This window comes from Aedes albopictus, chromosome 1 (assembly GCF_035046485.1).
Source record: "Aedes albopictus strain Foshan chromosome 1, AalbF5, whole genome shotgun sequence".
Classification (NCBI taxonomy): Eukaryota; Metazoa; Arthropoda; class Insecta; order Diptera; family Culicidae; genus Aedes; species Aedes albopictus.
Window position 1 is genome coordinate 326,240,505 of NC_085136.1, and position 12,393 is coordinate 326,252,897.

Here is a 12,393-nt window from a genome sequence, read left to right on the forward strand (position 1 = left end):
AAATTATATTAAAAATCGTCGTTACGAAATCGTAATCGCCCAATGCTAATCATGCCGTGTTTGGATAAGTCACAACTAGATGGAGGTAGTGAGCAAACGTCAAACAGGAGTAAAAACGATACCAGCACCACGACTGGGTAATAATTGACCAAATATCGAATATTTGAATCAACCGATAAAAAGGTAATCGATGGGAAGCGGTGAGAGCGACGTCTGTTTGTCTGTGGGTTGACTTAGTTCAGTCTGGTCAGCTGGGTGGATTACAACTACCACCTTTCAAAGTTCCGTACAGAAAACTAGATTGGAAACGACTGCCTTACAACTCACATTGCACCGCACTGAAGATTTAAGCAGTCGAGAAGGATCAACAAAACCGAAGAAACAGGAAGGGACCAAGCAAGGAAGGTAGCTGCAGCAGGCGGACGCACCACGCCGTCGTTTAGAGACGATTCATAGCAACCAAACCGAGAGAAGTATGATTGCTAACGAGGGGAAACGTGCTGTGTGCGAGTGTATCTCTTCATCATCGTCGTCACTAGTACTGACGGCATGTCTTTTCTATAAGGGTGCAATCCCGCAATCGAAAATAGATTCATGTAGCAAATGTGCGAGAAGGAAGAGGCAATTAAATTAGACGATAGGTCCTTGGGCACAAGAATTATTTCTCATATGTTTACAGGGGGGGCACCCCGAAAGAAGAAGAAGAGAGACTTTGCGTTGGCACTCAGCTCAGTTTATTACAGCTTGTAGTTGGAGCGAATGTAGTTCAGAACCTTGGTCAGCTGAGCCGGAACGTGGGCGCCCTGCGGTTGATATCCGAGGGCATCGGCAACATAGGTGATCTCCACATTCTCGCCCTCCGGAGTCCTGTAGCGGTAGAATCCGTTGACGTTGTTGGCGTTGCCTTCGGCACCGGCCGCAGTTCCGTCGTCGAGTTCATACTGGTGCTTGAAGGTGCCGTCGGGAGTGATGTCCAGCTCCTGGTTCTTCACCATCACGTCCGGCCGAGCCGAAGCGACGGCAACCAGGACAGTCAGGGCGATCTACACGGGAAAGGAAGAAAGGTCACATCTCATTCAAAAGGCCTTAATACCCCAAAAGCCTACCAAGAATTTCATGTTGAAATGGATTTGCGTTAGGACGAATCTGAACTCCAATCAGGCACCGAGGACGAAATGAACTGATCGAGACAGATCGTCGACAGCCTTATATAGTGCATCTAATTCAGAACTTCTTCTTCGCCGGGCAGGACGACAGAACGTCTGGGGCTAATTTCGCCATAAAGTTCGCTTAGAACGAGTTCTAAGTTCTGCAGTAGCAGAAGGAGCAGCAGCGACAGCAACAGGTGCGGTGCTGATGGTTGAGGTGCTTGTTAAACATCAAAAGAAAAAGTTCAACACAATTTGCATAAATTTCGCGATGACAATATTTTATTGGCTTGAGGTTCGATAGGCAGGCAGGAATCGCGGCCGACAGCCGTGCAGTCCACCACACAGCACCGTGTGAAGTCTTCGGTATCATTTCACTGGATTAGGAAAAACGGAAGATGTTCATCTAGCAGGGTTGCAGGAATTGTCATGTGCACTTGTTGTGAAATTTATTCCTATTCCTGAAATTTAGGCTACGAGGCTCCCCATTTTAAAATGGAAAATGAGTACATATGAACACAAGAAGAGAGAAGCATCAAATTCTAGAGTGGGTGTCAGTAAAGACGTTTTACCTCTTTAGGGGATACCTTTCTTCCAAAATAAGCAGATGGTCATGGGTTTGATCCCATCCCCGGCACTTTCGTCAGTTGCTGTTTCCCCCTGAGAGACCCTCTTCTGAGCACATGGCTCAAACGGACCCGCATACATGGACATCGGCAAACGGCACCTCATAATGGACCTCCAATCGAACTGGAGAAAGGAACAACCAACAGCCATACATCAACATCCTAGTGCTCATCATTATGCCATGATAGGATAGAAAGTGAAAACAGCTCATCGGCAACCATTCCGATATAGTAGAATTAGAATAGAATACATTTAGGCGCATTACAAAGTGTTAGTACAGCTTCCAATTGGAAGAAATTAGAACTTTCTTCCAAAAAACTGCAATACAACTTTTCGATTTTTCCTAGCGGCCAATATCCTGGTGGAACGTTGTCCTCCTGGAGGATCATGATGGTGTCAACCTCAATGGTGACCGGCGGGTTGCATTCTTTCGTTGCGCGAGATTGCAGGTGTTGTTGTAGCCACTCTGGGTATCAGCGGGACCAGATCTGCTATAGACGTTTCTAGATTACTTCCCAGTAGTCCAAACGGTTGCCGGTAGTCTCCCTCCAATAAAGTTCGGGAACCGTTTGCAAATGACTTCCGACGAGGAAGTGGCCATGTCTAGATCACCAGGGTCCTCTGGTATCGGCGTCAGGGGCTGCAAACTGAAGCATTGGAGATCCTCGTAAACAAGGTTGGCGTTGTCGACGATCTTTAGCAGTTGAATTTTCACGACTCCTACACTGCCGTGAATCGCAAGTCAGTCCCATCTGCATGTTGGGCAAAAATGAGTTAATGGCCGTTTTCGACCTTTCTTCCGATGAACTATCTGTTACGTGAATAAAAATATATAGTTTGTTCAGTAAAATTGAAAAACAACACCAAGTCAGATTGTCCCATAATGAAATGTAATCGCAAGTCAGTCCCATTACGAACTAGTGTACCCTCCAGTACAAAACCTAACACTGTTCTAGCCAGTTTTATATTTTTCACTGTAGCGTTTTCATGTTTGAAGCAATGTGTGAAAGTTTCATGATGATCGCAGAAGTTTTCAATTTATGGCGATTTTATGAAGTTTCTCATAGAAATAGAATTTGAAAACTTCAGAGTCCATTTTCTCAATGCCTACTTTTTACAGATGGGACTGACTTGCGATTCACGGCAGTACAGGCCTCCAAAAGATGGGGATCTAGGTCCGGTTCTAGCCCCTCTAGCTTATGGTAGCTTTTGTTTAGTTAATGCAATGCTGTCATAAATAGTAAAATCAGAGAAGATTACTCAAAGTTTCCAAATGCTAGCGCGTAGCGCCCTCTCCATGCATCCTTATTTCACGAAAATATCCTGTTACTGTCGTGGAAGTATCATTTTTGATGGAATTCTTTTCGTGAGTTCAGCAAGAGTTTTTTCTTAAAACCCCGAGAAAATTCTGTATGACTACTTCCAAGACCACCGTTAGTATTTGCTTTGAGATTTCTTCAGTATTTATCAAATTTTATCTGGAGTTTTCACAGAAAGAAGATTTTCGGCGAGCTTCCTAGAAGAATTTCAGCAAAAATCCCCCCGAAGATTCCTCTAGATACCCTTTAGAATGCATTCCTGTCCATGCATTTCTTTGAAAATTTCTCTAGAGAATATTTCAGGAATTTCTCCGGGAATTCTCCTTGAGACTTTTTCCGAAATTTTGCAAAGAAATTCTCAAAAGATTCTGAAAAGATTTTGAAAGTGGTTCATGGGGTTCCTCCGACTTCCTTTCAGAAATTTTCCTTGCGATTCTGAGATTCACGTATCCTTGCCATATGAGTGCACGTTTGTATTCCGTCATGTTTTTTTAAAACATTTATAACATTTCTCTAGAAGTTTCTTCAGGAACATTTATCTTTCTTCGAATCATGCAATTCCAGAAGAAATTTTTTCTCAAATATTCTGAGATTCTAGTACTTCTACTTGTAAAATTCAGAAATTTTTCCAGAATTTTTTCAGAAATTATTGAATTTCTCCAGAGGTTCCACATACTATTTCAGGCATTTTCGTGAGCATATATTTAGAAATTCCTTAAAAAAATTCACAAGAGATTCATCTAAAAGTTCCTCCAGGGGATTCTCCAATACTTCTTCCAGTTATTCTTTCAAGGATTGCTTTGGATTTATTCAGAACTTCCTTCAGGGATTCATTCGGATTTTTTCAAAAATATCTGCAGAAATTATTTCAGAATCCTTATCACCTTTCAAGGCGTTTTTCAATAAAGATTTTTATGAATTTTTGCAGAGAGTTCTGCAGCTCTACCAAATATTCTCTCAAGGATTCCCCTATTTTTTTTTTAAATTCTACACCTATTGTCGATAGAATTCCTTCAGGATTATTTTTGTTTCTACAGGATTTCCTTCCGCAATCCCTCCCGGTATAAGCTCAAGGATTTTTGTGCACAAATCCCGCCCGAAACTGTATAAAAGTATTTTCTGAGAATTCTTTTAGAAGTATCTCAAAGAAGGATTTCTTTGAAAAAAATACACCAGTCCTTTTCTACCCATATTCGCATAGTCGATGTAAGCGCCAGTGTACTTTTCAACATACTTTGGAATTTTAACAATGAATAAATATAAAGTACAAGATTTTTTTCGCGTTGACATCTAACTAAGGGTTAGATTTTGTGATCTTTTTAATAAAACTGGTCACAAATATGCACACGCGTTAGATATTAGCTTTTGTACGGTGGCATTGAAAATGGTGGTTACATCGACTATGCAAATATGGGCAGTTTTGCCTGCGATTTCTACAGATATTTCTGCCGATTTTTTTTTTTGTTTTATTGCTTTGGATTTCTCCATGAACCCCTCCAAAAATATCCCAAGCAATTTACCTTGGAATTGCAAGTAGAGTTCCTCTTGATTTGTTTTCTAGGAATTTAGGTGGAATCTTAAGGAATTTCTTCAAAAATTCTCCTATGAACATAATCATTCAACTAGGAATTGCTTCAGATACAGCATCAGAAATTCCTTCTGGAAGTTTGCCCTGAAATTCTGTTAAAAAATTTCCCCTAAGAAATTCTAAAGGTTTCTCCAGGAGTTTTTTGATGGATTTCTGGAGGTTCTTCAGATCCTCTATGGATTTTTCTACAAATTTCTTCAAGGATTTCTAAATTCACTAACTTTTGTGCAATTTCTAAAAATCCCTGGAGGAATATCTAAATATTCCAGAACACATTTTTGATAAAACCGCATGAGCAATCCATAAAAAAATCTTGTAGGAATTCATGCAAGAATCACTGAAGGAATTTTCCAAGGAATCCTTGTATAAACACCATGAGAAAGCCTTGGAAATAATTCGAAGAAATCCCTGTAGTACTAATTAAGATTTTTTTAGAAGAACCTCTGGAAAACTCCATGTAAGAGCTTTTCAATAAATCCCTAAAATTCCTGAAGGTAAAAATATCTTCAGTTGAAGGAATATTTGAAAAAATTCCAAGAAATTTCTTGAAGGAATCACAGCAGGTAAGTAAGTAAGTTCCTGGAGAAATAACTAGAGAAACTTTACTGGAAACTCTTGGTGAATGTTCTGAAAATAGCTTATTGAGGAACTTTCAGGAAAATTCGTTGATAATTCATTCAATAAAATTCTTGACGGATTTTCTGTAAGCAATTATGGAGCAATCTATGGATGAATTTCTGAAAAAAAAAACTGTAGGATAAGTGTCTGCAAAAACCCTAGTAAAAACTTTTTGAGATATTTCTCAAGGAATGTCTGTAGAATATCCATGGACATTTTTACGAATATTTTCTTAAATCCATAGATAAATTATTGGAGTTACCCTTCGAGAAAATGCCAGATAAATTTCTGGGGGAAAACATGGAGGAATATCTGGAAGAAATCCTGAAGGAATCTATATATGAACTCCTGCAAGAATGCCTATGGTGCCGGGGCCCGTGGCGCAGTGGCTACACGTTCGCTTCATAAGCGGATGGTCATGGGTTCGATTCCAGCCCCGGCACTTCGTCAGTTGCTCTTTCCCCCGAGAGCGGCTAGTACTTGACCCTCTTCTGAGCTCTCATAGCTCAAACGGACCCGGATAATTGGATATCGGCCTATGGCAACCCATAATGGACGACCCACAATCGGACTGGCAAAGGAACAACATTTCATCGTCGTGCCCATCATTCTACCAAGGACAGGGTAGAAAAGTGAAAGCAGCACAAAGGCAAACCAGTTCGATATAGTAGAATAAAAATATAATAGAATACATTAAGGTGCTGTACAAAGTGTAAGTGCAGCCGCCAATTGGAATCGCTCACGTAGTGCCCTAGTGGACAAAAGGGCTGTACAATAGGATAAGTGGTTAAGAATAAAAAAAATTAACTTGCCCATATCCAATAATTTAGACAAACCAACAGTCCACATATTAGCGAACGCTTCTCTAGGTCGATGCCATTTGTTTTCTGGATTAGGTACGTTCGGATGTTGGAAGAGGGTCTTCAACAACCTGACCTAGACGAGTATTCACTATGAGAGACGGAAATTTTTCAACCACTCCCGCTACAGGACAACCGGAATGCAACGTAGAAAGCTCCATGGATGCCTTTGATCCCTCCGTCATAGTCGCGCCACTCGCAGTCGACGTTCATCACAGTCGTTCCTGCGTTTGGATGTGGAGAGAGGGTCCTTCAAGCAATCTGACCTAAGCGAGTATCCAATTCCTTTGATGAACCCTCAATCGGCACCTGATGAACACGTCACTTTCAGGAAAAACGGCCATCCGCGAGCATGCACTACACATAACACATCGCTATCTTATAGGGGAAAGAGGAGCATAACGCCCGGCCAAAGCATATGTGGTCATAAACCTCAAAAGATGCTTATTCTAAGGACAAACTTCATGAAATCCCGCTTCAACAGTGCATCAGAACTTCAAACGCACAAATCTCTCGAAGCAAGTTTCAAACAACAGTGCATTTTATTATTCTGTTCTTGCTCACTTGTAATAAGCTTAAAATAAGATGCTCAGGTACGCTAGTTTTGTTTACGAAGAGATTTGTGCCCTCGAAATCGTGAGCAGGTGTCAAAGTCGGCCATTGTGGCGGCCATTTTGGGATTCTAACAAATCTGTCTTTAAGGTCGTATTCTGCCTTGGATAGCAGTTTACTCCTTTACTTAAGAGACTTCAACTTTTGACCCGCGTACCCTCAAAATTTCCTATTCAAATAAACAATTCAACAAAGTGTTACTTTTTAGGTGCCGGGAAAATGCAGGAGGCAAAACGCCTTTTTGGGTGAGGCAAAACGCCCGCTGGCATTTCCCGCTTTGACTTTGTGAAATACCAAGGGGCTCCAGCGAACTCTTCCCAGCGGCAAATGAAGGAGTAGGAGGCGCGTGGTGGATAAAGGTGAATGTATAACGAAGCCACACTTCAAATTTTCAAAAGCACAAATCTGAAGAACCGAGGGTTGGTTTGCGCTGAAAAGTTGATCAATTGGTCACCACCAGCGGGGCACCAATCGATCAACTTTTCAGCGCAATCCGTCATAGGGTTCCTCAGATTTGTGCTCTTAAAAAATCGAGGTGGGGCTTCGTTATATATTCACCTTAATGGTCTGATTCCATATTATAATCAGCGCGCAATGTCTTAATTTCTGTGCGCTGAAAATTGGGGAATCTTCCCAAATGTGGAAAATCGCCGTTCTTGGGCTTAACCTGCTCAGTTTTAGTTGTAGTTTGCTTGTATCTAACGAAAACCTTCACAATATGATGAAATAGCGTGAAGGCGTTTTGCCCCCGGGGGGCGTTATGTCCGCATTTCCCCTACTACCAAAACGCCGGCGGTATGAACACATCTATCGGCGACTATCGCCTACCTATCTCGGAACCTGCTACGACATTATCGTCTCAACTGAGACCTCTCTGGCTCGATTCTAGAACGCTTTCTGGTCAGACGTTCAGCCCCGACTACAAAGTTTTCCGTTGTGACCGAAATCCTAGCAAAAGCTATAAACTTAGCGAAGGCGGGAAATTTTCTAAGCATCGCTCACTTTGTCTTAGAGATCACTATGTGTGATTCAACAGTGTTTATCAGAGCATGAGTCGTCATTGTTTCTCTACAAGCGAAATATTCCACTTCTTCCACTTCGGAAATGTACCAATTGTTTGCTGAAAAATTTGCTAGCGCGTGCAACAATGCAATTATTTCCGACGCCGAAGTTAATCGGGCAGCCAGCAATGTTCCTCTATCCGGTCAAACGATGAGCGCTTGCGACATTTGAGTTGGTGCGATCGCTAGAGCTGCTTCCAAACTGAAGTCGTCTTTCAACCCTAGGCCCTATGGCGTTTCTTCCGTATTCTTGAAAGAGCACATTTCCTACCTGTTAGTACCACTCCATTGCGATGCTGGGTCATTAGGCCGATATCTCCGATCGTCAACTGATGGTGCGGAGCTTTCAGATCAGAAAGTTTTCACGCTTCTTCCGGTGTTCCTCAAGAGCCACCTGAGACCAGTGTATTTCAACGATTTCCTTCTTCCTCTCGAAGGACCCCGACTAAAGTATGCTGACGACCTCAAAATGTTCCTCAAGATCCACCCTCTTTTAACCAACTGCTGCTCGTTGAAATCAATGATAGTCAATCATACAAAATGCGTCGTCATCACGTTTTTCTCGACGTAAGAAGCCGATTATCTTCGACTACAGCATCATGCTTGGCTTCACTATATATATATAGCGATTGAACCACCTAGGCGTTATACTGGGCTCTCAGCTGACTTACCACCAGCATGTATCGTATACGGTCGGCAAAGCTTAAAGAGCTCTGATGATTTATCCTCAGAGTAGTGACGTCCATTGTCTAAATTCTCTTTACTGTATTTTAGTGAGCACCATTATGGAACACTGCTCTGCAGTCTGGAGTCCGGCATACTGTAACGGTGCCGAGACAATCGAATCTGTCCAACGCCGCTTTCTCCGTTTCGTGCATCAAAAATTGCTTTGAAGAGATCTTGACAACATGCACTTCCAAGTTCCACGAAGTTCAAATAAAGTTACGAACTTCGCACATAAGTTCCAGAAGGATCATAGCCTCTTTAGCAGCTTGAAAGGGGCTGTCCATAAACCACATGGTCATTTTTTGGGACTTTTCAACCCCTACCCCCCAAGTCGAGCAGGCTTGAAGCTTGGCTTGCTTTGTCGGTCTATTATTGATCGACGCATCTGTCATTCCACTGATTCGTTATATCGACTTAGTGTTGACAAATGCACTGAAATAAAATTGCATCTTCTGATCGAACATTTTTTTCGTTCAATTTTCAATACAGTTTATGAAATACTTTATACTACACTATGTACACTACACGCCAATCAGAACGAGACTGTTTTGGAAGAAGGCAGGCTTGACAGAAACTCCCTCGCGAGAAAATGAGGAAGCGATTTTGGCGATTCTCTGAGGAGTGAAAATAAAACTCAGAAATCACAACGCAAATCCTCAACAGCACCGAGCGCGAGCTTGCCGCGCAGCGAGGAGTTCGTCCAACACTCATAATTTCTTGTTGTGTTTCTCACGTCCACTCACACTCAAAAAGCTCTCGCGAGTTCCACTCCCATACAAAGAAAGACTCTCGAGGCGAAAATCGCACTCAAAAACCCGAAATAATCATCGGCTCTTTTTTCGTTCCCCTCTTCCTCGCTCAGTTTTTATTGCCTCTCTGTTTGGGGTGCGTTCGCTCCCTCGCGACGAGGCATAAGCAAAACACCGCTCTAGAGCATGTTGCAAAACTCTTTTGATTTCGAGGAGGATTATCAAGCCTGGAAGAAGGTGCTACATATTCTTTATTACATCAACGAACCTAACCTCAAAATGACTGACAATTCTTAGGTAATTTTGACTAGTGTAACACGAGCATGAAAGAGACGACAACAAAGTTGGTAAAGTAGTAGATATTTTTTGTGTTCGTCGTGCATGTGTGTGATCTGTCAAAATGACCTGAGAATTGTCAATCATTTTGAGGTTAAGTTTGGTGGTGTAGTAAAGAATAGTCATGTTCTGGGAGGTAACGAAATCGAATCGCTTTGAAGAGTGGGCGTCGTGCATGTCGACGCAATGTGAGCGGAAACACGGAGTACGGAGAGAAATTCGAAGAGATAGTCGGGAGACGACACTGCGAGACAGGGAAAGAGAGATGTTGTGAGTCTATAAATCGCTACTCGTGCTTGGAGGCAGAAGTGCAAAGGTCGGAGTTTTTACGTTTCAGCCTCCGATCCGTGCAATTGTTAAAAAGCTGTGGATGATTAAGTTGAATTTGTTTTGTGGACGTACAACTGCCTCCCCTAGTCCGAGGGCACTTCACACCACTCCCGGTGACCCGCGTCAACCCAGTAATCCCGAACCAGAGTTCCGCCAATGAAAAGATCCCAGCTCGCGGTTTTGGAATGACAAGCTTGTACGAAAACCTTTGCCTAAGGCAGCCACGGAAAAATTGGAAGTGATTTTCTAGGCAAACCGCTGGATTGACTCTGGCTGGACCACGACCGATTGTCCGCCACCTTCGACTGGCACATAATGCCGGCCCTGCCCGGCGCTCCATCAACCGCTCTTCGGCCGCGGACAGCCCTACGCACGCCGGCTATCTAGACATCCTCGCCATCTTGAACACGAAAGCAGGAGTCTTCGAGAAGATCTCAGCTCTACAGGCCGCTATCCGGTCGCCTTCGGAGAACTGAAAGGCGACCCTACTCGCGTTGGATTTCTGAACGCCTGCGCCGCCTGGGACGCGGAAGAACGGCACACCACTGCCGCATACCCTGTACCGCTCTACGATCAACCTGCTGGAGACACGAAGGATGAGATTCGTATTGCAGCGCTCCACCTGCAGCTGCACGATGACCCATTAAGAAGCAAAAAAAAAATTGTAGGTAAAATCAAATTATTTGCTTAGGACAAACCCCACCGAAAACTTCACCATCAAAAGAGGCCTTGTAAGCCCACTCCGGAAGCTGCCGTTGACTAGACCAGCATCTTACGGTTCAGGCACGTCCTCTTCTGGGCCGACACGATCGACTTGCGGGGTCAAAAGTTATTTGAAGCTTGATGAACTTTCATGCGTGATGAACTTTCCAACCGTCGGTCTAATTCCTTCTTCTGGCCTACCTGAGCAATTAGGTCTCCTGTGATGCTCTTGACGTAGCGGTCGTACTCGCGTTTGAGCTGTGTGTGAAATGCATCCTTATGATCATCCGCGCTTCCGGAGTGTGGGTTATACACGTTCATTATGCAGAAGTTGAAGTCTCGACTCTTGATCATCACCCTACATATTCTTCCGTCGATCGGCCATTGACCGATCACATGCTTCTGTATATAACCCATAACGATAAAAGCTGTTTCCAGGTCGCTTTCATTGTCGCAGTTCTGATAGATCCTTTTTTGCGTTTATTATAGAGGTTTTAAACCAGAAGGGTTCATTCGCCTCTGGTGCTGAAAGATGATATGACGACCTCTAAACACTTCTGAATCCGCCCCACAGTGCTTCAAGAAGATCGGCGAGTATGCGGGTGCTCACGGTGAATTTGGGAGATGGCCGTTCCATGTACCGAGTTTCCAATCGCTAGTCCTGTTTTGTCTCGCGTCACATTCTGTTTTGTGGATTTTCCGTTACAATTCTTCTTTACGGATGGCTCCCATACCCGAACACCAACTTCATAAGTTTCTGGAGGATCATAGTATATTGTTGAACCTTAAATTCTTCCCTGGGAATTAGACGTTCATCAGTCGCCTTGATCATGAGGAACAGACGCTGTTGTGAGGTGCTTCTTCTAGGGAACAGACGCTCAGTTGTGTAGGAACCAACCACTGTTTTTAAAGGGTTCTGGTCAGTTCTGGGCTATGTAATCACGGTTCTAAGTATCCTCCACCAGAATTGTGTTATTTCCATTTTTTTTGCATCAAGAGTGGACACTTGGTGATGATACCAATACCGAATCCCATCCCAATCGGAAACCAGAACATTGAGGGCACGGCAACAGTTCTTTACTTTTTCGGAAGACCCTCAACGAAATCCCCCTTCACTGCTGCTGTTGCATCACCACCGAATGGAAATATGATACCGCACACGAGACTATCTGACTCATTCATAAAACGACGACGACAGCGACTCGGAACTGGTTCAAGCAGAAGCCTCGCCAATTAGCCAGCCTGTTTCTGGATTCGGTCAGAACTTTAGAGTCCCTAACGACTTCGGCTGCAGCTGATCGTTCCCAGAAAACCCCACGAGCTTATTCCCGAAAGGACAAATTACGTATTTCTGCCTATCTCTTCCCGACCGCGACCGGTTTGAATTAGGCTTGTTTGGTCTCCAACGCTTGGACTGAGAATAAGTCAGGGATCACGTTTCCCCTGATTGTTTCGTAAAAGGCAAAGTTCAAGTCACGATTGGGAGTTGATTGATTTCTTAATAAAGTTCATCTGTTTACGAGAAACTCTATAAATTGCAATTTACATGCAAAACGGCTTCAGCCAACGATAAAGATTCGATTACTTTTCAACATCAGCTCTAAAGTTCAGCTACAATTTTGACTTTTGAGCAATCAAGGAATTAATATGACCAACAATCTAACATGAAATGTCACATCTCGATCACGGAAAGTTGGATGAAGCTGAAAAATCCATA

At 43.2% G+C, this 12,393-nt stretch overlaps 1 protein-coding gene across 1 annotated transcript; it reads right to left on the reverse strand.

Moving 5' to 3' along the window:
* Window positions 1–711: 711 nt before the first annotated feature.
* LOC109416102 (larval cuticle protein LCP-17) lies at window positions 712–1,260 on the reverse strand. The gene is made up of 2 exons (XM_019690072.3): window positions 1,107–1,260; window positions 712–1,043 (listed from the first exon to the last, which is right to left on the reverse strand). Exons 1-2 carry the CDS (start codon window positions 1,116–1,118, stop codon window positions 738–740), a joined length of 318 nt encoding a protein of 105 aa, XP_019545617.3. The 5' UTR covers window positions 1,119–1,260; the 3' UTR covers window positions 712–737.
* Between the last annotated feature and the right edge of the window lie 11,133 nt (window positions 1,261–12,393).